Source organism: Typopeltis vanoorti, chromosome 1 (genome assembly GCF_054136105.1).
Source record: "Typopeltis vanoorti isolate ZY-2024b chromosome 1, IOZ_Tvanoo_1.0, whole genome shotgun sequence".
NCBI classification, from domain to species: Eukaryota; Metazoa; Arthropoda; class Arachnida; order Uropygi; family Thelyphonidae; genus Typopeltis; species Typopeltis vanoorti.
Genome location: NC_143549.1, coordinates 107,729,930 through 107,756,701, shown reverse-complemented (window position 1 = coordinate 107,756,701; position 26,772 = coordinate 107,729,930). Strand labels below are relative to the sequence as shown.

The window sequence follows — 26,772 nt, the reverse complement described above, 5'->3', positions numbered from 1 at the left end:
AACTTCCCTGGAGAACATTCGAAGTAAATACAATTAACCACTGCTTTGAAATGAAACATATGAATAAGCAATATTTACTAATATTCGTTAAGCGCCGAAATACGCAGGAAGCAAAGTTTGTGAACCAACACCAATGTGTGAATTTTTCCATTAAAATATAAAAAAATAACAAAAAAGAAATAATAAAAGTTAAATACGTTTCTTTTAAAATAAAAAAATATACTTAGTCTTAAAACATTTTAAATTTGTTTTCATTATTTCACGGCACCCCTCAACAAAACCTACGGCCCCCAAGGGGGCCGCGGCCCACTGTTTGGGAAGCGCTGGCCTAGACTCTTTAAACGAGCTGACATCCGATCACAATCCAATCCTGCTCCAGCTGGGAAAGCAAGAACAACTGCTGCCTTCCTCCCACTCCTTCATCTCATGGAAAAAACTACCAGAAGTACTATCGGAACACGTTGGACCTGTCCCTCACATCAGATCCATAAAAGAAATTGAAAATGCTGTCAAAAAAGCCTGACCCAGCAAATCAACACAGTCATAAAGGTTGTCACCTCTACCAAAACCACTCTTAAGCCAAACCAACTACCCGAAGACATCATGGATTTAATTAGGGACAAAAATAAAGCAAGGAAAAGGTACCACAACACCCGTGCACCTCATGATAAAAAGATCCTCAACAAACTGAACAATGAAGTTAGAGAAGCACTTAAAGCTCACAGGAACGAAACATGGGAAGCCAAACTAGCCTCTATGTCACCTGGCGAACACGCCATCTGGAACATATTAAGAAGCCTCAGAAACAAAAACAAATCTCTTCCCCCCACTCAAGTCAGACAGGGGCCTAGTACACATGGATGCAGAAAAAGCTGAAGAGATAGCAAAGAACCTAGAAAAACAGTGTAGCCCTACATACAACAACTTAGACACCAAGCATGTCTATAAAATCCACCTCCATGTCAGACATTCACTAAAACTCACTGACATCTGCACCAACAAACCTGCAAACACCTCACCAGCGGAAATCTCTGAAGTTCTAAAGAAGCTAAAGAATAAAAAAGCCCCTGGCCCAGATGGCATAACCAATAGAATAGTTAAACTGCTGCCCCGAAGAGCTGTCGTACATCTCACCACCATGATCAACGGCATGTTCCAATTTAACTATTTCCCCAGTTATTGGAAAGTCGCAGATGTGGTCCCAGTGCATAAACCAGGTAAAGATCCACACCTGCCTGATAGCTATTGACCCATCAGCCTAATCTCAAACTTAGGCAAAATTGCCGAAAAAATCATCCTCTCCAAACTTCAAGCCTCAGTAAACGAGTTAAATATCCTTCCAAAGGAACAATTTGGCTTTAGACAGCATCACAGTACTACTCAACAAATTCATAGGATAATTGAGTACATCACCACCGGCTACAATTGGCACCAGCACACTAGAGCAGTTTTCCTTGACATAGCGAAAGCTTTTGGTAAGATATGGCACTTCGGATTACTACACAAACTCATCTCAGCAGGTACACCATTAAGAATCATCCACCTAATTAAATCTTATCTCCAGGACAGACACATACAAGTCAAAATAAACAGTACAGTTTCCAGTCAGTGACGGATCTCTGCGGGAGTTCCCCAAGGTTCCCTACTGGCACCGATCTTATTCTTGATATATATGGCAGACATCCCACACAACCCAATGTCAGCCATCTTAGCACTCTATGCAGACGACACAGCAGTACTTGCCAGATCTCTACAACCACATCTCGTCACTAAAAAACTGCAAGAAAACCTACTAAAACTAGAATAATGGTTCTCCAAATGGAGATTACAAGTGAATCCCAAAAGAGTATAGCGATACTTTTCACCAGAAGTTTGGCAACTCCCAAGGGGGACCTTTATCTATTCAACACCAAAATTCCCTGGCAAACAGAAACAAAATATCTTGGGATAATTCTAGACAAAAGATTAACGTTCAACCCACACATCAATGCCTTATGTGCGAAAGCATCTAAATCCATCGCACAACTTTACCCTCTAATAAACAGAAAAAGCAAGCTAAATACCAGAATCAAAGTACTCCTCTAACCTGCTCACGATCTGCCCCATAGTGACATATGCATCTCCAGCCTGGAGCCACACATTCAACACCAACATCCTCAGGCTACAGAGAGTGCAAAATAAGTGTTTGCACATGATCTTGGATGGACCGTGGTTTGTAAGGAACATCCAACTGCATAAAGATACAAACATCCCTTACATCTACTCCTTCCTACTAACTACAGCAGAAAAATTCTTCTCAAAGATCTCTACACACCCCAACGATTTAGTTAAACAGGCAGCAAACTGACCTCTTCAAATACAAGAGGCCTCTCCGTGCCCCCCCAGGGCGAGCTCACAGCTCATAAATCTTTCCTTCAATTCGTCCTCCCTATCAGACAACAGGGAATAAAAGCATCTTGCTTCACCCTTCTGGCCAATGATGTTATGTTTGGTGTCACTTCTGGGTCTGGCTTCCACTGATGAGACCTCAATAAAGGTCAAAACCAGTCTGGATAATGGCCTTTCCCATAATGCATAGCCCTTATACATGTCTATAAGGATATGTGCCTTGTATTATTGGATACTAAGGCAACTGATGAGAAGTCATTAGCCTCTACATGCAAACTTTGTTTGCTTACACTTGAATAAATGATGAAACCAAGAATATGATTTCTTAGCATTTTTAATTCATAGTATGACCAAGTGAAAAAACTTTCAAATACAGTATACTTAGTCTTTTTATCCTATACAAGAGTATAGAATGTCATATTCATTGTAAGAAATTATAAAATCAAACAAATTTTATACTTTTGCAATCAAGGATATAATTATCCTTTGGCTAGTTCTCTGCCTTCTTGGGACATCCTTAGATCGACAAGTTATCATGTGGAGAAAATTGTGACTCTACTTGCATTCCTTCAATGATAATCTTTGGAAGGGATGATTTGGAGCACAGTTTGCTAACATACTTTTCATCTCCCAAGGAGCTGGGAAAAAAAAAGTGTCAGTTTAAGCATTTCTTCATTCTGAGCTGGAGATTATTAGATTAGGGTGAAAAGAAGATTGCACACCTTAATGAATTTATGGAGTCAACTACTGTTTGAAGCAGGGTGGGGGGGAACCCTAATGTTCAAAATACTACATTTTAACCTTTTACATTAAGATAATCTGCAGGAACATATATATACATCTACACACACACTACATTACATTTATTATACACATGTATTCACAAGAATATAGTAATTATATTACTGCAAATATTTCAACCAGAAAATAATTTATCATCATCAGTGCATCACCAGGTGAAGTTACAACAAAAAATGTTGATCCTGTTTATAGCGTTGTGCTAAATGGTACCTAGTGGGTGGTTACAATAAAATAAGATTACAATTAAAGCCTAAATTTAAAATTAAGTGATTTGAAATAAAATTAAATTTCATTACATAATGAAATGACAGCACTACGAGGATAAGTCTCTTCCCAAATCTTGGCAATAGTCATTCCAATTTAAATTTGGGTGGTTAAAGAGTGCTTTGCTTCAGCACTCTTTAAATAACAGTTTAAACCCAAACCTGCACTGTTGTAAAAGGTGAGTGTTGGACCATAGACTATTGTGGTAATTGTCCGCTCATTGCTGAGCAAGTCCAGATTTTTCAGTTTATTGTTGTTAATATATGATTGGAGTTCTTATTGTCATTTTCTACAAAATGTACTGTTTGTCCAAAGTACGACTGGAGACACTTGCAATGAACTTGGTAAACAGCAGCTAGAGAGAGAGAGAGAGAGAGAGAGTGTGTGTGGGGGGGAAGCTGTTTATCTTTCATGGATGGTAACCAAGAAATATTTGCAGTAATAAAATTATGTGTGTATAATAAATGTTATGTGTGTGTATAATAAATGTTATAATGGCACAAGTTCTATTAAAAATTCATACACTATAGTACAGCAACTAGCATCATAACACAATAAACTTCAAGTCTAAAACTAGTTTCAGACTTGATTTGGCTTATATGTTGCTATATCAAGTCTGAAACTAATGATAACATACTTTTCATCTTGCAACTCTGTTGGTTCCCTTTTTTGCAGCCATTTCACCCATACACACACACTTGAACTGACTTGGAGCATGATATTCCTCCAATTTATACTGGTTGCAAACACGTGACTTGTTACATTAGACAATGCACCTTGCCTGTGCGGGGGGGGGGGAGTCTTTTGATCTCTTTCCAAGCGCTGTATAATCTACATACACAACATTACAGAAATGGACAGTTTGAAAGAGGTGTTGTGATAGGATGCCATGTTGCAGGCCTATCTGTTTGGCAAATTATTGACATGTTGGACCATTCCAGGACAACAATCAGTGATACCATACTGAGATGGAAGCACAGGGAGTCAATTGCAAGTGCTGCTGCAGCGGACACCTCACTACACTCACCAAACATGACCATAGGGGTGCTACCAAGGATAATATATAAAATCTGCCATTCGTCAGCCAACACGTCGAATGTGAAGTTCCAGGCATTGACTAGAACATGCATCTGCCCAAAAAACATTCAAAACAGAGGCCTCTGTTTGTGGTATCGTGAGCATTCTATTCTGAGAGGTATCTGAACATTCTAGACAATGCAATACTTAATACTTTGTGGTGTTTCTACAGAACTGACCATTGTCTCTTTCAGCAAGACAATGCACCGTTCTCTCATGCTACTGCTGGAACTGTGTGGTTTGTGGACTGAATGTTACCACACTGGACTGGCCTCCATAGAGTCCTGATCTCAGCCCTTGATTGCTACAGTCATCGCAGCAAAAGGAGGTTCTGCATCTTATTAAGGTGGGTGCCATGGCCGTTTGTTCCTCACACTATGGTATCCGTTGACTTCTTTCCAATCATGGATATGTATATATTCCCTCCTCTATTGTTTATTTCCTGTTAGACTAATGGTATTTCAGACCATTCTCTTAATCTCTGGCAGGGCTGGTTTTGTCATTAGGCAAACCTAGGTAATCGTCTAGGGGGCTAAGACTTCTGAACGCCAAATTTTGCTACATAGTTTGGGGGAAAATTACAACTTCAAAAAACATTAGTAAAACCTTGATTATTATTAAAAAACTGAAATAAGTCAATCCGTCCTGATGCTCTCTGATGATCCTACATTATTTTTGCCTTGTTTTTACGTGTGCTTGTGTGAGTATGACCAAATAAAGACAATCCTAGGGAATTTTTTAGCTATGTGGCCAGTAAGAGGAGAAATGACTGTGGAAGAATGATGTTGTGGGTTAAAAATGGGAATAGAGTGACTTGATGCAGAGGACATAGTGGAATTGTTCAATGAACACTTTATTGGAGTATTTCATGAGGAGTCAGTTTTAATGCTAGAGGGATAGGGCAGGTTCGAGGTTTAGAGGTACAGGAGGAGAGTGTGTTTCAGATACTGAGTACTCTGGATGTCAGTAAAGCTTTGGGACTGGATGGTATTTCACCACGAGTTTTGAGAGAATGTGTTAGGGAACTGACAGTGCCTTTAACCTGGCTTTTCGATGAAAGTCTGGCTTCGGCAAAGGTGCCCAGGGAATGGAAGGAAGGTAAGATAGTGCCATTGCATAAGGTTGGTAACAGACTGGAAGTGTCTAATTATAGGCCAGTTTGTGTGTCATCAGTAGTTGTTAAGATCTTGGAGAAAGTAGTGAGGGACCGTATACAGCATTGGGCAGATGAGGGTAATGTTATCTGTGAGAGTCAACATGGATTTGTGAAGGGGCGCCCTTGTTTTAGCAATATGCTAGCCTTTTATAATAAAGTTACAAGAACATTAGATGAGGGAGAGGCATATACTGCAATTTTCTTAGGCTTAGCGAAGGCATTTGACAGGGTGCCACATGATAAGCTGATATTTAAGTTGCAGCACATGGGTCTGGATGTCAGATTGGTCAACTGGATTCAGGATTGGCTGTCTGATAGGTATCAGAGAGTTGTGTATGGTGGAGCAGTTTCAAGGAGGCAGAGGTTACAAGGGGGGTCCCACAGGGCTCAGTAATAGGACCTATATTGTTTAACCTTTATATCAATGACATTGCCAGTGGATTGCAAGAGGATATTCAGATGTTTGCGGATGATGCGAAGCTGGGAAGGATTATTAGTAATAGTCCAGATGTGGTAGACCTGCAAGAGGATTTGAATAAGCTAGATAGATGGGCATATGAATGGGGGTATCAGTTTAATGCAGCAAAATGTAAGGTCTTGAGGTTTGGGAAACATCGATGGGATGCTGCATACTCTATGGGAGGAGTTATACTGGAGGAAGTAGGGGAGACGAGAGATCTGGGGTTGATGATTGATAGAAACCTGAAATTTAGGGGACATATTGCAAAGGTGGTGAAGGTAACACAGAGGATTGCTGCAATTATGAAGACACTGACCTGCAGAGATAAAAGGGTTATCATTCTGTTGTATAAGTCTCTGATCAGACCACACTTTGACTATTGTTCTCAGATTTGGTCCCCAGGATTTGAAAGGGATAAATTAACTGTGGAAAGGGGGCAGAGATGGATGACAAAGATGGTTTCAGGACTGTACAATTTTGGTTATGAGGATCGGCTGAGGGAATGTGGACTGCAGAGTTTGGTGGATAGAAGAAGGAGAGGTGATATGATTGAGACTTTTAAACTGTTGAGAGGTAGTTACAGGGTTGACACTGGGGAGTTCTTTCGCTTGGTTGAACAGCGAGAGGGAGTGATGACAAGAGGCCATCCCTGAAAGTTACAAAAGGAAACTGTGAGCAAGAGGGTGAGGAGTGGTTTCTTTGCATGGAGGATGGTTGAACCGTGGAATGCATTGCCTGTTGGAGTGGTGAGAGTGAGAACGGTCAATGAGTTTAAGGAGTGGTATGATAGACTTTGTGTTTCTTAGGGGGGGGGGGACCTCCCCTCGATGAGTCTTGACAGACTTTATGTTCTTAGGAAGGACCTCCCACGATGAGTCTTTTGACTCCATGGAGGCCTGAATAATAATAATATATATATAGAGAGAGACAATGTATGGGGCGCCTAAATTTTCTTTGCCTAGGGGTATCAGATAATCTCGGACCGGCCCTGATTTCTTTCATCATTCATATTGCATAATTGTTGTATATTGCTTGTACATGTGATTCGTTACATGGTATGATGCACTTTTGGGGAGGGGGGGGGGCATCCCTTGACTTCTTTTCAAACAGTGTTGTTCGTATGTTCTGTTTTACTTGGTTGGTTATTCTGATTAACTTAGCTGATTTTGTTGACAGTACCATAAGATTGATCAAAAATTTTGGCAAATATTTGGAGTTGGTAGGAGTCATCTCTCCTTAAGTCAGTAATGATGATGCCTTTTAGGCAAGAAAACCTGGGTTTAAATCCAATCTAGGATGCAAAAAACCTTGTTTTAAAGTTTTCTTACATGAAGGTGAGTTAGTCTCATGTAGAGGTGGCAGTGTTTTTTTTTAATCCTGTAAGATAGATGAAACCAGCCCGAGGATACAAGCAGTTATTCTCTATATATGGGATTAATCACCCTGTCATTGCATCTGTTAGGATCCCATAAACCAGGTTCTTTTCTTGTAATGTTACATGGTGATTACTATTCATTCTGGTAAAATTATTATTAGACCTCCATGGAGGGAGGCCATATATTATCCACACCAACTGTCATATCTTCTCCTTCAATTCATTCACACTAGTTGCACACACACACAAACACTACTTCCACAGGTAAACTGTTCCAATCACAGTTCTCTGAGAGAAAAATCTAGCTCTCACCCCCTTAACTGCATACAAATTTAATCCTTAATTAGCCACATCTTTTTTTGTTACATAATTAGTTGCATGGGGGCCTATTTGACTCCAAAGTTATATTACTTTAATTTTTCATGAAATGTTTTTATTTATTATAAGGTTGATTATGTTGAGTAAATTGAAATAAACAAATCATTAATATTATTTTATTTTATATTGCTTATTAACATTTTTATTCAGTCTTAATTTTCTATACAATTATTGCATCTTACTGAAGAATGCTCATTGCAACAAAAGCTCAGACATTTTTCAGTTTGATCTTATTTTATGATCCATCGATCTTGGATGTATTACACAGTGGTGCGAGCAAATGTAATCATTGTGACTAGAACAAGAAAATATGCATAAAAGTGCAAAATTGAAAAAAAAAAAAAAAATCGCTCAAAACAATATGCACGTAAGTAGTCACATGGGGGTCACACTGGCGACTGGCACATGGCTGATTCACCACAATGTCAGCAAAAAAACTCTGCTACTCAATCTCAACAAAAATCCATCATTGGTTTTGTCAGAAATCGAACTTGAATGATGGCCAAGGTCAAATAAACCCCTTACAACTAATTAAAGCTTAACTTCAATGGATGCCAATTTGTCCTCTCCCCACCTTCTATATAATGAATATTTTATCAGCTAATATATTATAAAAACCATATCAAAAGTTTATAGGTCTCTATCATATCACGTTTCTTTCTTCCAGTGTGCAATCCACATACTCTTAATCTGTTTCATAATCTACATTACATAATCCTAATATCATACTACAACTTCATAATATCATACTACAACCTAATAACGTACTACAGCTTCTTTATCCCTTTAGAACTCAGGAAACTGAATCTGCACAGTAGTCCAGGTGCAGTCATATCAAGGCCTTGTAAAGAGACAAAATGACTTGCATGTCAATCAAGGATGAATATTCAGGGTGTGCGGTGCACATCCACGAATAGTAGTATCGCCAATATTATATTTTTGCATTTATTTCCATTAACCTTGCAGAGGTCGCGGTCGAAAAAATTGCAACGTAGGTCACATGTATTTATGCTCCATGAAGAGGACACTTTTTGACGCATAAACATTTCATCACATTAATAGCCAGGATATGCGATCACAAATACATATCCCTTTGATCAGATATACAGATGGCTCTGTGGTTAAATTCTTAGTGTTCTAGTGGTTTTAAACTGCCTAGAAGGCGAGGTATGGTGAGTGCTGACAACAGTACCTAGAAACCAATGGTTCTGATTGGTTATTGTCAACCAGTCCAATTGAATGTTATTTGTCACGAGTTGCTATTTTTGTTTTCTGAATTTCATCTGTTTTGCGTGCATGAAGTGTGAACTGACATGTTTAGGACATCGATATAGATAAGTAATTTTCTATAAATAATTTCTAACATTTTTGCTCATATTTACAATGGGAAAGTGTTGCCGATCTCCTGAATGTCCCATTTTCTGCCAGAACTTTTGCAGATGGTAAGATTGATTATAGTTGAAGGAGTTGGGACTTGTGTATAAATAAGTAAAACAAGTTACTTCAGCTTTGCTTTTGTTCAGTCTGGATAAATAATAATTTCCCAAGTGATTACTTTTTCCGATTTCTGTACATATTATATGGCTGTATTTAAAAATAGTAGCAAAATTCAAATTATCCATGTCTGACTCTAGTATTTGCCAATGATAATCTAATTTCATCATGAAGTGTAAACCCTTTGTGCTTCTCACATAAACGGTGCGCGTGAAGCATAGCTGTTGTTTGTTTGACCTTTATGCTTTCCATATTTAAAATTATATTAATTGATAAATTAAAGTATTCAAGTTATTCTACAATGAATTGCATTAGACCAATTAGATGAGTGCTGATGTTCTATGCACTCTTAAAACTTTCATACATCAATAACAATGCAATCATACAGTCAAATCGATGTGAATTTTGTATAGCAGGTTGCATAAGCCACACGACAGCACACCCAACCTAAATGGGCATGCAACTCCACTGATGTCAACAATGATGTTCATTTCAACAAAATTGCAATCATCCTCTGGCAATGTTTGTGACCTTTGAACTTCAACTTTCTATCCACAACCCCATGATCTTTAGCCTAATCAATTATTCCAAGCATAATCCAACCAACATAATAAGCTGTTGGATATTGTTTCACACTAAAGTGCATAACTTTACATTTACTAACATTGAATTGATAGCCATTATTATGTGTCCACACTTCCAGCCTATTCAAATCACCCTGTAAATTCTGTATGTCAGTAGCATCTCTGATTGCCCTGCCTGTCTTTGCATTTTCAGCAAACACCTGAAGATCTCCTGTCAGCCTCTTTCTGATATCATTAATGTATAGATTAAACAACAGTGGTTCAAGGACTGAATACCAGATTCACATCTCCCATATACCACTTTCTGATACTTGTTTATCAATCACCCACTTATGCAAGCCAATAGTAAATGCCTTGGCAAAGTCCAATACTATCATATTGTTGGACCAAGTCCAATCCAGTCCCTTCATTTCCAGTTCAGCTGTAACGTTATTATAAAATGTGAGCAAATTGTTCAGACATGAACTTCTATTAGTAAACTCAGTACTTTGACCTTTGTGTTGAGATCATCAACTCAGTGAAAGAAACATTCTAAATTGCAAAAATGTCCTCCACATATCTGTACCACTATGTAGGTGAAATATGTGGAGGACATTTTTGCAATTTAGAATGGCTCTTTTATGGTTGGAGGAATAGGGTGCCCACATCTGTTCCTTCAGTCTGTTAATGTTGTTTTGAAATGGGAAATAACTAGTGTAGAACATATCTGATGAAAATTGTTCTTGGAGTATTCATTTGTCTGATAAAGGAATATTATTAAATGTTCCTTTATCAGGCACCATTGATAAAGTCAAAATATAGTCATATCACTGGGATTATTACAACATTATTGCATTATGCTCATTCTTTGTGTTCTTTTGAATAACTTTTATATAAAGAATTACAACATATTAAATTTACTTTCTTATCAAATGGTTTTAATGATTTCTTCATCACAAAAAAAAACTTTTAACAGTTATGGAATCTCTCCCTCTTCTAAACCATAAGAAATTACTTGCATTCCTATCTCTTATATGTAAGGCATTTCTGAATGCATAGCAAAAATTTTAAAACCACTCAACATTTTTGTTGCCATTTGCCACGTCAGAAAATTAACCACCTTTCTCACATCTAAATAAGCTTCCACCTTTTAGTTTTCCAGGCATTTATCAGATTTCTTGCTCTTGTGGTTTATCTTATTTTAGACAAATTGAATAATCTACTCTTGTCTTGAAGAACATGTCTTATATTAAATATCATGAGCCTGAATAGTCTGGACTTGCTTAGTGAGCTATCTCTACTACATATAGTTCACTGGAACAAGACAAATAAACTTCATGTAAATCATTTCCTTGTAGAATGTCTTTATAAAGAAGTATGTGAAATATTACTCCTAACTGAAATATTGTCCTAACTGGAATATATCTGATACTTACACATATTCCCTTTATGGGAGATAGCATTTTTTTAAATCTGCTATTCTTTCCTAAATTTATATACACATGATAATATATATAGATATATTATTGTGTGTATATAGATACATATATAAAGTTAAGAAATGTGTGTGTGTATTATTTATTTATTTTTTCCAGTTAGGAAAATATAGACTGTTTTAGTTATCTTACATTAGCTACTAAGGTGGCACTTTTTAGGATTTTCTGTTATTATTTGATTGCCATTCTTTAATTCTGTACTGAAGGTGCCTTTGAAACTTGGTGAAAATTCTACAAATAAGTTTTGTTGAGAGTTTCTCCATTTTTATAGTTTGTTATTATTATTATACTTACTTTTGTTTGTTATTATTATTATACAATATTGAATTCCAATATTGAAACAAAAAGTTTGGCATCTGCCTTATGGTGTACTTTTCTTTGTAACTGGATTTCTAGTGTTCTTTCTGGTCATTCATTGCATTCAGTAGTGGGGTGTTCAGATTTTCCTATTAATGTCAGTGTTTTTCTCAAGGTTATGTTATTTCACCAACCCCCCCCCCCCTTTCTCATATACATAATCTTCTCTGACTGGCCTCACATCCCATGCACAGTTTTACTGACAATCGCACTTCATCCTTTTCATATGACAAACCTTGCAGTGCTCAAATATCCCAAGCTTTGTCCTAAACTATATCTCGACACATCCCTCAGTGGGGGGGGGGAGCAATAAATTACTTTACTTTGCTTCCAAAATACAGCTTATCTTTTTTTAATGCTTAGTTCTTCCCTTGGTTTTCATAATGCTCAACAGTGAAGACCTGGTCTTTGTCTTTTCCTACTGTTATGCCTATTGAAATCATCCTTCAAGCTCTCCATATCATCTTCATTAAGTATTACCTTACCTATTTTGCATCATCAACAAACAACTAAATATTTCCTTTCAGATTATTTCTTATATCATTTATGTACCAATTAAACAGCAATGGTCCCAACATTGAACGTTGCGGTACACTATTAGTCACCTTTAACTTCAGATGACCTTTGACTATATCCCATGTATTACTAACATCCTTATCCTGCAGTATTTTATGCCATGGTACAGATTTAAGCTTTTTCCTAAGCATGTTATAATCACCTGCCTTTGTAAAATTGGATGCAGCATCATAATTTTTCCAAAATTTTATTGCATCGACTTTTATAGGAGTCACATCAAAAATTCACAAAAAGTAAACTTGTAAATTTTATATGTAAATAATACTAACAGCCCAGAAAAATTAGCATGATACTGTGTAAATAAAAGATATATGAATATGTAGTTCAAGGGAAAATGCCCTAGAGATCAGAAATATGTTAGAATTTATCTATGTAAGTAAATACCAAAGCTCATCTATAGAGACCCAGAGGAATTAAACATGCTAGAATGGAGTAAACAGATATCTTAAAATAGAAGTTCAGGGGGCAATACTTTAGAATTCGGAAAGGTATTTGATGTTATCACTTAGCATTGGGTGAAAAAGAAACCTATTGTAACCAAAGCAGTCTGATACCACCTTCAAGGTCAATAGCAAAAGAGGGCGGTATACATCAGAAGCTGTTACGCTATGCTGTAAAGGGGATTAAACGTACACTTCAGGGAGATCTAGAAGTCTGCACTTTCTAGAAGGATAAGAGATTGCACGTGAAAGGTACGGGGGTCTCAGATCTTAATTCAAAGTTTGTACGGGAATATCTGGGATCTAAAACCTTCGCGCAGGGTTCCACGAGAAGAAAATAAAAGGATCATAGAATCGACTATTGAGCATCGGCAGATTTGACTCCAGGAGAAAAAGGAGGGAGTTGATCCATGGACTACATCAGATTCCGGATGAAGTCGTGGAGGGTAACCGGAGGCGAAACCTTACAGAGCGAATAGCAGCCCAGGACCAGGATAACAAAGCCTTTACCGTCAGATCTTACGTCTGAGTGCCTACAACGCCGGAAGATCGCGCTCCAGCCTCGCGAGAAATTCCAGAGGAGAACACGGTGTCCATGAAACATCTAAAGTGATAGATCAAGCCCTAGCATAGAGATGGATCCAGAATATGTCTGTGAAGGAAATACGGCTAAGTGCATTGTACCTATGGAGGAGTCATGCGAGTTGAATTTTGTTGCAAAACCTTTTTTTATTTATGATGTGAAGGACAGTTTAGAAAGACTGAATTCATAGAACTGCTATAGAGAATCTGTTTTAAAGTAATTGTAAGACATTAATGAAAATTTTAACTTACATTGTATTGTAAAGAAATGGTTCAGAAGAACTGACAAGATTATAGAATTAAGAAATATAATGTTATGTGAAGGTTGGAATTGGAGATTATAATTAATCAAAAGCATGGAAATTCCTAAACTATAAATGGGCTGATAGGTAATAGTTATCTAATTTAATTGTTTAATAATTTATGTCATTGGTATTTGTTGCATGCCTAAGAATTTGTCCTATATGATGTTTTTTTTGTGTGCTTAGCTTAGAGAGGAAAGGAAAGTAGCATCCTTTTAGTGCACACCATGTATTACTGTTTTAGTATAAATAAACATGTTTGTTATATTTAAAAGTCTGATCTTTTTCGCAACTGCACTGTTCTTAAAAAAAAAAAAAACCGATCCTGTGAGCGGGGTAGATTGGAATTTGGTACGAATTTTGAGTTAAGAGTTAGCCACGACTGTATATAATTATAGAGGAGGAACTTTACTGGAAGTATAAATAATTTCTTATGCCATTTGGAGAACTTTAGTGGCGTAGCTAGTAATAATTAAATAAATTTCTAGAGATCTCCGGCATAGGGAAAGAATACTGAAAGTAGAGAAAGGAAAATAAGATTAACTGAGTACATGAAAGAAAAAAAGATAACGAATAAAAATATAGAAGCCAAGGATAAAGAAAGCAATATTATACAACAAATAGAGAAGATAAATAAAGAAAACTCATAATATTACAATGGCACAGACGGTAAGATAGAAAACCATTTAATATTACAATGGTGCAGCAGATAAGATAGGAAAAAAAACACATAATGTTACAATGGCGCAGCAGATGGTAAGATAGAAAACCTAATAATATTACACCTTGTAGTTCCACAAATGCCCCTTCTTGATAGAATATTCCTTATGTTTTACAATCTCCCAAGTCAAGACTGCCTGGTTGCTTTTGCCAATTGGAGGTAATGTTGTTACCTTGGTTATGGATAGCTCTTCTGATCCTATGACCAGGTCCAATACTCTCCCATCCCTAATCATTTCCATCACATGCTGCCTTTAGTAATTATCTCTTAGCAGGTGTATAAATTCTATTTCCTTCCTGCTATGCGATCTTTCTTCCTCCCAGTCTATATCTCCATAGTTGAAGTCCCCATAATAATCACTTGACCTGTACTCATTGTACTAATTTGGCGATGCATATCTTCCAGATCATCTGTTCGAACTGCCTGGTCTATAGCAACAACTAACTGCATATTTTATCTTACTGGCCTTAATCGCACACCAGATTGCTTCAAATGAACAGCTACCCTCCCTCCTGTCTCCTATTCTTTTTGGCTGCAATTTATCTGCTATCATCAGCAGTACTTCTTTCTCCACAATACTAAACCCTTTGCATTCAATCCCCGTAACTACATCTGCTGTTAGCCAAGTCTCGCTAATGCCTATAACTTTTGGCGAGGTTGCACTAACCAATGCCAAAAACTCCTTCCTCTTGTTCCTAATACATCTGGCATTAGCACATAGAAACTGCAACATTCCTTTAGTCTCCCTCCCCCCAATCTTTACTTTCCGAATTGACTACCCTAATCAATATTTTTGCTTAAGAGACTAGATTCCTTGCTTGGTCATTCTCACACTCACTCGCTTCATAGGTGCTTTCACGCAAACTCTCTTGCTTCCTCTCTAATTACTTAAGTTTACCTGAATTGCACTTCAGCATGCTCGGTGATAAAGCTCTCTCTAGACACGTAACACCAAAATCATTTAAATGCAGTCCATCAGCATTGTATAAATCATTCTTTCCATCAAACAGAGACTACAGATGCACAAATTGTACATCATTCCTTTTGAATAATCTATGTATGGACTCATTGGCTCTCAATATCCTCCTCAGTTCGCTATCATAGCTTGGTAAACGACTTGATCTTCACCTTCTCGCTCTTCAATTTTGCCCCTTCTATCAACTCCTTTACATCCTCCCTCAGAGAACATATTTTGTCTTACTGGCTTAGATGCAGTCTGTTCAGTGTTATAGAAATCCTTCTTTCCATCAAATACAGATCCACAAATCCTTCATCATTCTTTTTGCATAATCTATATATTGATTCATGTATATATGGATTTTTTTACATGGTACAAATTATTTCATTTTATTCTTGCATTTTTGCTGTTTAAAACAAAAACTTGTATTATTAGAAATTAAATTATAAAATAGTTTTCTTGAATGTGCTCTATTTTGATTTATAATATTTCACTTTTCCAAATGGACACTTTAGTTTATATATATATATATATATAAAATGTAGGAAGAACTGAAGTGTACATTGTTTTACTTATTTGGTATTCAGTGAATTATGCCATGACCTAAAAAAATGAAATGCTGCTTTTGATTATCTCTTAAGATATTTTTTAAAATAAATATTGCTACTCTGATCTTTTATAATTTTAAGTTATTTTGTTTTCTGTTAGGAACCCTCACTATATGCTATAAAAGTTATTCTTATTATGGACAATGATGGGAATAGAATTTTATCCAAAGTAAGTTGTTGCAGTTTTTGTGTATTATTTGTGTGTTGCTTGATTGATCCATTAGCAGATTATTATATACATTTATTATTGATTCATTTTAAAATACATAAACATTTATTTTGTGCTGTTGTATTTCTGCTAGTGTGAAGTAGCAACAACATTGGCTTATGTAAAGTTATGTAAATATTGTCATTTGTTTTAGTGAAATTATACAGTATTTTCCCACTTGGATTTATTATTATTCTACTAGTTTTGCATACTATAAATTTGTTCAAACTAAATCAAATTACTATAATTTGTTTGACAGTTCCCCACTTCTGAAGTGGGGAACTGTCAAACAAATGTTCTAACATTTGTTAGAAGTTCTGACACTAACGAACTGTTAGTGTCAGAACTTCTAACAAATTAGTGCCATGTATGGACCTCTTAAATAGGGAGGAATCTGATAATGTTCTTTTGAACAGTTCAAGATGTAATTAGGATTATTTCATAAGAAAGGCTCTTCTAGTTTGGAAGAGGTAGAATGATTGAAAGAGCATTCTGTTTGTTATTTTGCAGGCTTAGTAGAAATAGGGAAAATGATGGATGTAATTTTCAGTAGATTATTAACAGAAACAGACCATTAGTTGAGATAGTGATTGGATTGTGTCTCAGAGAGAGAAGACTGTTGATTAGCTTAGCTGAACTTCTCTCATTTGGACATTGTCAAGAATTTTTAGGAAAGTTTTTTGGGGTCACTACCCCTAAATGTTAGTAGTATTCTAAGGTCAGGAAGATTTATGATTTTTTGAATTAGTATCTAAATGGGTCATGTGCTGTGCTATAGGTTTTCCAGCCATTTTCACGTATGGGTTTGATATTTAAAAAAAATAATAATAATGGAGAAAGAAGGTAGGTGACAGAAAGACCCGTAAGGTGCTTCTCAGTTGATAGAGAAAGCTATTTACCATTACACACAAATGACTAGAGAGAGAGAGAGAGAGAAAAACTGGCTAAATGTTTATTTATGCTGAGGTACTGGTTTACACTCATAATACAATTTAATGGAATAACTACACCTCAAAGACAAATAATTAAACAGCAGGTTTAATTATTTCAGTTTCAAACTTTAATTCTTAGACCTCTCACCCAGCAGCTAAGGCTAGCCAACAGCATCCATGAAGGTTCCCCCCCCCCTTCATTAGTCTGTATAAAGACTGAAGTCTTTATACAGACTAATTATATTTCTTCCACTTATTGTTTTTTGCGTGTGTTATAATTTTAACGTATTCCTGAAGGCAGTGGCATTGTTAGAGCTTTTGTCAGCCAGGGTGATCCCCGAGTTTGCCGCCCCTCTCAATACACACCAAAAATACTACAAAAAGTCAAGACGTATAGGGTAAAGTTCAAAGTGCCTCCCGGGGATGACCCCCCCCCCCCTTCCGACAACTACTCCACTGAGTCCACTCATAATGACAAAAACTAACTGGTCTTTTTCAAATGAAAGCCACAGTTCAGTCGTTCTTACAAATGTCATTCGGATGCCATAAATATGGTGACACATAATGAAAAAATAAATGCGATATGGCAGTTCGTACAATATTCGAATGCAACAAGCGATATTAATCAGCCTCACTTACTTCCGTCTAAATGAAAAACAAAGACTTCAGATTCTTGCATAGCGTTTTCAACACAGAGTTGTGCTCAGCATACTGATAATAATTCATCAATCCAATTTTATTTCAATTTTATATAGTGTAATAAATATATATTCTGCTACTTCACCTTTTACGAGCTCTTCTAAGTTTAACTGAAAAAACCCAATAAAAAAAAACTAGTGAAGCACCTACAATCACGGAATTCTTTACCGCTTCCTTACTAAACATGTGCCATGATTCAAATGATGCAATGCATGACAAATGTAAATACTATTTTTAAACCCTACTGCTAGGTGCACTGCTTCTAATTACATATTTTGAAATTTTTATTTTCTTTAGGATTAAATTAGAGAAAATTTAATCATTCAATTTTCTTTTCAAAACTTGAAAACTTTCAAACCTAATAAAGAGCTAGCGCGAAGATAAACCTTCAATGCTAGTTTCCACTTTTGCACCTGTTCATTTTTCTAAGCCTTGAAACGAACAACATTCCTCCACATATCTAGTGCAAAAGTTTCTTTCCAAGAATATCAGGACATGAAAGAAGGACTTTTTTTTAATATCCTCAGGTACAAATTAATGCCTAATTATGATATAATTAGGCATTAATTGTCATAATTGTTTACATAATTATGTCAGTGTTTACATAATTAAGATATCAGATTTAATGGAGGTGTGTAACTCAGTGGACGTGAAGCTACCATCCTCAGCGCCAGGCAGCCCAAAGATCGACTTACGTTCAAGTCTAGTGGTTGACTGGGGGGAACTTTTTCTAAGCCTTTTTTCGACCGAATCCCGATCTCCAGTTAGTCAATCCAGTGGCGTGTAGCTAGAGCTTAGAGCTTTTGCCGCCCCTCTCAACACACACCAAAAATACTACAAAAAGGCAAAACGATGTGTAGGGAAATAAATTAAAACACTATGTTTATTTTTGAACTAAAACTTTAACTTCAACATTCTAAAATGTTATTTTCCTTGCTTTTCTGTTAGCAAAATGGTCGATGACAATGGCGAAGTCTATTTCATAGTAACCTAGGTAATTCTTAATCTATTCTATTTAGAAAAACTCCTCTCACAACTAGCAACACTTACAGCAATTGTGAGGAAAATTCGCAGTAGTATTAAGATATTTGGAAATGAGTTCTCGAGACTGTATTTTAGAATTAACTGCAAAAGTTCAAAGTGCCGCACAGGGTGGACCCCTCCCCCCCAGCTATGCCACTGCCTGAAGGTGTCTTTGTAACAGACATGAAACATTGAAATGATTAAACCTGCTGTTTAATCTCATATTTCTCTTTGCATTGTAGTTTTTGTCATTATATTATTTCTAATATATTTCTGAGAGGTTATTTTTATATTAATCATGTACATAATAATTTATTACATATATTACTTTACATTATATTTTGCTGTTGTATTATGAGAGAAAACCAGTCACCCAATAACAAAGGATTGAAGACATGGATTCCACTTATGCAAGGTGTTATTTTCTACTCTTTGCTCTTTCAAAGTTAGATTTGCTGATGATCGTGTTGTTTTACGACATTTTGTTGTAAAACAACAAAACAAAACTAGCTTTAGCATAGTCTGAGAATAAAACTGAAGTTTTATCCATAGTTAGATTTTGTGGTCACATCATCATTTAACACAGCCAAACATTGAAGAAACAAGCAAGCTCGTGACTCTCAGCCTAAATTTGTTACAATTTTTATAAAATTAACCATGGTGCATGTGTAAGATTTCAGCCACTCTTCTTTGTTGATTTATTACATGTGCTTTGTATGCCACATCCTTTAGATTGAATCTTTTAATTTAGGTCGATCACATGTGTAGTTAAGAATCATGCCTTAGTCTACATATTTAATTCAATTGAAATTAATTGAATTAAAATAAAAATGCTGATACGCTAACCACTTGGCCTGGTTGGCCGAGTGGTTAACGTATCCACTCTCCAGCCAGAAAGCTGCAGGTTCGAATCCCGTGTGGGCATGGATATTTCTGATTGTCTGTGAAAATACTAGTGGTGGTGATGGTCAGCAGTAGATGGCATTGTGTAGTTGGTGAATTGAGTGGTGGAGACAGAGTTGTAGAGTAGATACCCTCCCTCGATAAGTCTTTGGACTCCCTGGAGATGTCAGGTAATAATAATTATAGAAACAACATTTAACTTTAAATGTTGTATCGTTAAATCGTTAAAAGTTTTTTTATTTTTTTACAATTTTTGTTTAATGTCATGAGCAAATGACATTAAAATTACTTTTTAAAATTCATGTTTTGAATTGCTATTTTAATTTTGGCTTCTGAAATTTTGCTTAGATATAAAATAAATTAATTTAAATTAGCTATTAGAGATAATTATAATTTTTCTATGAACTGATGTTGAAATGTTGGTGCTGTTTGTATCAAGACAGTTTTAACTAAGAAATTCATCATTAAATTCTTGCCATGTACCCTCAAGGGGGGTGTACAGGATATAATAGTACTACATGTGAAATTTACATCATTACTAACTTCCTATCTACAATATTCCTCCAGATCAGTCTGTTACCTGTCAAGATTCCAACATTATGAGATCTTATATTTCTATCTTCTAAGGCAATTTTTACCATATCAATCCACCTCTATCTTGGTCTTCCTCTGGGTCGTTTTGCTGCCAACCTGGCAGAGAACACTTGTTTTGCTAATTTTTCCTCGCCCATTCTGTTTAAGTGACCATACCACCTGAGATTAGCTCTGTTAACACATTTCTGGATGCTGACTATGTCAAGTTCTCTCTTAACATCCTTGTTTTTAATGATATTGCCATCTGTTCATACATCTAATCTTTCTCAGGACTCTCATATCTACAGTCTCTAGTCTTTGGTCAAGTGTTTTACTTCTGACCCAGCTCTCAGATTCATAAGTTAAAATTGGTTTGAACACGGTCTTGTATACAGCTAATTTAGTGTTTTGACTAATTTCTCTCTTATTCCATATAAATTTATTCAGTTGATATCCTACCATACCAGCTTTGTTGATTCTGTTGTCTATTTCCATATTTAATTTACCATCTTCACTAAAAATTGTGCCAAAGTAGCTGAAATGCTTTATAGGTTCTCCATTCACAATGCAGTTGATATTTCTAATTTACTTCTGCCTATTTTCATTGTCTTTGTCTTGTTATTGCTGATTTTCATATCATATTTATTACAACAGTTATTCGGTTTAGTCAAGGGAATCTTTCAGACTTGTAGCGGATTTATTTAGAACTATAACATCGTCTGCATAAAGCAAAGAGCTGGCATTAACATCTCCAATTTTCATATCATGTTTAATACCACTTTCCTTCATAATGTGATCCATATAGATAATGAATAACAGAGAGGATAATGTACGTTCTTGTCTGACACCAGATTTAACATTAAAAACCATCTTCCTGTACTTCCTTCAATTCTAACTGCTGCCTTACAACTCAAACAAAGACTAAGTATTGCCTGATATAATGCCCCATCGACAAAATACGACTGTTGCATTTTGAATGGCTACTTTCTTTGCACCCTGTCATATGCTTTTTCCAAATACATATCTTAAATATATATCTTTTGTTATATTCCCCATGATTTCTCAACTATTTGTTATAATGAAAATCTGATCCTGACAGCCTGAAACCAGCTTGTTCTTCACGAAGCTTTTCTTCTGCAATCCTTCTCAACCGTTTTTCAAGATTTACGCAAGTATACTTATGTAAATCTTACCAGGAACACTTAGTAGAGAAATATCTCTGTAATTCTCACATTCAGTTTTATTTCCTTTTTTTATATATGGGTACTATGAGAGCCCCACTGTAATCATCCAGAATTCGTCCCTCTGTCCAGGCCTTTAGAACTATGCAGTGCAGCCACTGTAAGACTAAGAAATTCATTATTATTTATTGATCATGTCATATTGTTGCTGCTGTAATTCACATTGCAAGCATAAATATACTTATCTCACTGTTAAAACATGGAATGAAAGAAATTCTACAAATTCTAAATTCTTGTTTCATTTGAAATTATAATTAAATAACTTTCCTGAAATGTGAAGTGGAACTGGATCACCATTTCAAAAACTGCGCTATTATCAGTGTTGGCTGTGCACAGTAGTGGACTGAAGTAAAAAGTTGCTGTATTTCTGAGTATGTGCAAAAGTGAAAAGAACATTAATGGACATTGGTAAATGTGTAGCTTTTTGGAAGGAGGAAATAAGAGAACACAGAAGTAGCATTGCAGAATTTGTATCCACAATGCTGGTATCCTGTGTATGATTTCCTGTATCATAGACTGGATGCCAGTATCCTGTACAATATCATTTTAGGTACTATATAATATTAGAATATCTAGAAAAGGCAGGCTGTTATTTATTTTTTCTTTTTTTTTAATTTATTACGTGACACCTTCAAGGAGTCCATAGACTCATCAAGGGAGGGCACTTGCTCTACAACTCTCTCTCTCTCTCCACCAACTACAATGAACCGCAACAACTCCAACACCATCTACCGGCCACCACCACTAGTATTTTCACAGACAGTCACCAACATCCCTACCCATGGTGGGATTCAAACTCATCGCCTTTTGGCTGGAGACTAGATATGCTAACCACTTGGCCAACCAGGCCAGCAATTTTTCTATAGTGAATTGGATTCTGTGATGCTGGCTGTTGAGATGGAGGAGGAGGAAGAAGTTTAATGTGTCTGAACCTGTGTCCGGACAATTCATCATGGGAAAATTAATTGTGCAGACTTTTCATCTCAAGAAAATATTGTGGAAAAATTCTTTGCAAGAAAATTTGAACTCCCATTGTCATGTCATTCCCATATATGAAAAAAAAAATTATGTATTATTTATTATTTTGATTATATTTGGCTTTTTTATTCTACATAAAGTTATTAATATTCTTTCTTACTACAGGCTCTGGAGATGAATATTAATTTTTACAATATGGGATAGGGTGGTTAGGGAGAAAGAACACCATATTTAATAGTTATTTCTAACTAATATTCACAGTTACCCTATTAACATATTCCTATTATTCCGATTAACTATTCTATTTATAATTAAAATAGTTATTAGGGAGAATAAACTATTTAAGAATAGTTAGGGAGAAAGGACACAATATTTAAGAAAATTTATTCTTTTAACCATTAACTATTTTTCTGTTCTGTGCATTTAAACCCCTAACCCATCCAGGTATGATATTTTTTTTGTGTGATCCTATTCAGAAGGTGAAGTGTTTCACTTATTGAATACGTGTATTTTGAAAATCATTGCACTTTTCCTGCATAGTAAAGACGTTGTATGCTGCTATTGTTTTCAGAGAGTTAGTTTAAGATCATAGGTGCACTTTTGAGTAATTATATTAAAGAAAATGATAATAAAATTGCATAAATCCTATCATTTTGCAAATCAGCATAAACTAAATTGCCATCTGCAGCTGTATTACTTTTCTTTACTTTTCCTCGCTGTAAAATTTTATATTTAGTCATCTTTATTGGGGGAAAAAAAATAGATATATAGATGCATGCTCTCTCTCTATGTTCACTGGGCATCTACAGATGCCGTATGGTCACTCCGATGCTTGATGATGTTCCACACCAGGCCTCGCCATGTAGTCCTGTTGTTTGCTTTTCTGTCAGCCTCAACTCTCTGAAGATCAGTCACTCCACACACGCCATCCATCCATCTCATTGATGGTCTACCCCTGCCTCTTTTTCCAGGAACTTTACCTTCTATTACTGTTCTGAGAAGTCCTCCTTCCTCCTTCAAAGGATGCATGCTACCAAAGTGAAATACGTAATTAATTACTTCTCTTGTGAACCATTCAAAAAATAAACTCTAATTAGAATATCATGTTGTTAACAACCGACTAGATAGCATATCTTCTCCCACCAATGAGCTGTGGATTCGAAACTCACAATGGCATGGATATTTGTAATTGGTTTTAGGTGAGAGTGAATTTCATCATCTGATGTGGGACCACGGCACTGTTTATTGGAGGCCTGAAGTGGTTGAGTGGTTTCCATGTTTGGTCTCTAGATCAGTATTTCCAGACCAGGTTAAAATAATAAAAATTACAATGAAAAGTAAATACAAAAAGCAAAATGCTAAAAAAACAAAAAAAAAACATTCCCTAGCCAGTCCATTGTTGTACAGCTATAATACTGATGTACTGTTAAATCTTGAATGAAGGGCTTATTATATTGTAAAATATTTCATTCAGATTTAACAAGTAAAAACAAAAAATTCCCGGAGAAAATGCTTGTATATAGGTATAAGTGAAATTGTTGACAGAAATAATGAAATAATCATTTAATTGTAAATTCTCCTATGTATTATATTGTTGAGTGTCCTTGTAAAACCGATAAGGGTTGGAATTTAGTGAAAGTTATGTTAATATGAGAAAGTTAGATCTAAGTGTACAACGAGATAATCGGCTTAAAGAAATGACCCAAGCAGTCACGTATGCAAGGTCCAAGTTGTGCGCGTGGAGAACGGTACAGAGTGCAAGAATTTTTAGGTGCTGGCTGGAAAAGTGACGTAAGAGGGAGAACAGCTCAGCAAGGATATATAGAGCTTGGCAACGCCAATTCCGAACAAAAAACTCCTTTTTTGTTCAGAATTCCTGTTCCAGTCGTTCCCGGAGAAGTTGCTTGAGAGCGGTCGAAAAGAACGATGTCCAGTGGCAGCCATGCGGCCAGATAGCAATCCAGTGCAGGCATAATCATCAGTACAACGGAGACCAGCACAAACCGATCAACATGCAGAACCACGTTGACCGAACCCAGCACAGCAGCTTTGCCCACATCAAAAAGGGTGATTCATGATCGTAATCACTAGTTTGTCCTATCTGAAGACAACTGACCATAAGAGAGGGTAACAAGCTGTGTGAATTTTTCGGAAGATCGAGAGAAAAGGCAAGAGAGATCCTCCGATACTCAGTAATGTAGAGACTTTTCAATTCCTTTGTATGCAAGAAACAGTTAATGTGCTATATTGTGCGGATATGCTCAATGATTGGACTTGCAAAACTGAACCAGGACTTTAGTATCTAATCAACTGGTAGATTGTCTTAGCTCTGAGTGAGAATTCATGTACAGTGTGGTATCGAATTGCTAAAGTATGTTATAGCCTGATAGTTCTTGAATCTAGAATAACAAAATGCTTGTGTAAGAATGTTAGTTGAATAGGATCAAGTCAGAAATTTAACTGGTAGTAGGTATTGTCTCATATTGTTTATGACTAAGACATTAACAATATGAGACAATATGGTTAATTGAATATGATTAACCAGACATAACAAGGTTATGTCTGGTTAATCATATTCAATTTTGTAGGAGAGATTCAGTCTTGTTAAGTGATCTTAATATTTGTCTATCGTATTAGAGTAATGAATAAACCTTTCTTTTTCTTATCTAACAAATTGCCTGATCTGTGAACTCAATGCGCCACTCATAAAATTAGAACCAGTGCAAGTTAATTAGTGGGGATAGCTACAACTGCAGTAAGAGTAAAGATATACAAATTTTTTTTGTAATTTGAAATTTTAATTGTTTGATTATCGAATAGCATGTCATTCTGAGTGTTAACTCCCTGACAAGGAAGATTCTCCTGTCTAAGAACTTGGATTGCACAGCTTTAACAAACAAATTTTTCTATATTCTGACACAAGAGTTAATTCCAGATTTGTATCAAAGAAATTTGGCTCTAGCCGTGGGCAATTTCTTTGTCCACCAAGTTTTGCACACGTGAGCAATTTAAGTAGTGGCCACAGAGCAGAAAGGGTGAAAGCAGGCACGAGAAATTATATCAAGTAATAGGGATATTCACTAAAGATAACAATCGTAAGTTTTAACAATAACAAATTAAAACCACAACAAACACACTCACAAGGTAAGAATTTAAAGTAAGTAAAAAAAAAAGAGAAATTTAACAGTACTATAGTATGTGTCGGTAGTAGCCATAAAAATATATATCCCCCCCCCCAAAAAAAAATAAAAAATAAAATAAAATATTGGAATAACCATGCAACATAGCTGGGCTTTGTTTTTCTTCCCAAAAGGTGATTCATCACATTAAAGGTACAAAGCAATCACTTCAGATAATTTATAAGTTTTTGATAATAAGAAAAGTGATGATTATGAATCAGAAATCTTGTGAGGTTTGGGATAATTAGGCAGAAGACACTACCAATATTTCATATTAGTTAGAGACTTCAGGGAGTACAATATAAAACTGTAGCACCCTGGAGTCAACACAAAACTAAGTGAAACAAAAGGACAGAAGGCACCTATTTGAGGCCTTGATAATTGTCAACTTTGATCTTGAATCATTAATGTTTCCCATATTTTGGGAAGTTTTATGCATCCATAGTTATTCAGATTAGGCTGATTTCTGAGAACAGCTGTAGATTTTTTTTTTTTCTCTGCTTAACTTTCTAGCAGCTTTTCCAGTTGGTTTTATGAGTAACATCTAAAGCATGGTCTTCAAGATCCAGATGACCATAGTCATGATTGCAGATGTATTTTTTATATTCTATGTGAACAGTAGCTGATCTTCCTGTCTGTCCATAGTTGGTGCACCTGGAAGAACAGGGAATGCTGTATACATCAGGAACTAATAGAGGAGTGAAGTTAAACAGATAAGGGTAGCTAGTTTCAAGTGCTTCTTGAAAGCTATACAGAGGGTGCATTTCTTTAAAATTTTGACTGGTTTTTCTGATGTGCCACAGACATAGGGATGGTGATACCATTATTAAAATCCTTCTGAAGAGAGTCTTTTGTCCAGATGTTTTGTATTGCCCTTTTTTGTGTTACATATTGTACTTCCTGAAGTACAACATACAATGTGACTGAAATGAAATATGTGAAGAATTAAATAATACTTCTAATCCTTTCTCATGCTATTTTACTCCATTAAGTCTTTAGCATAGATAAAACAGAACTGCATGGTATGTACGTAAGCCAAA

General features: G+C 36.0%; 1 protein-coding gene across 1 annotated transcript in view; it reads left to right on the top strand.

Annotated features, from left to right (window-relative positions):
- Positions 1-26,772, top strand: part of zetaCOP (COPI coat complex subunit zeta) — a 130,233-nt gene that overhangs the window by 6,716 nt on the left and 96,745 nt on the right. The window contains exon 2 of the mRNA XM_090392628.1: positions 16,097-16,165. Coding sequence (XP_090248754.1) covers positions 16,097-16,165 — 69 coding nt within the window. The remainder of the gene's footprint in view (positions 1-16,096; positions 16,166-26,772) is intronic.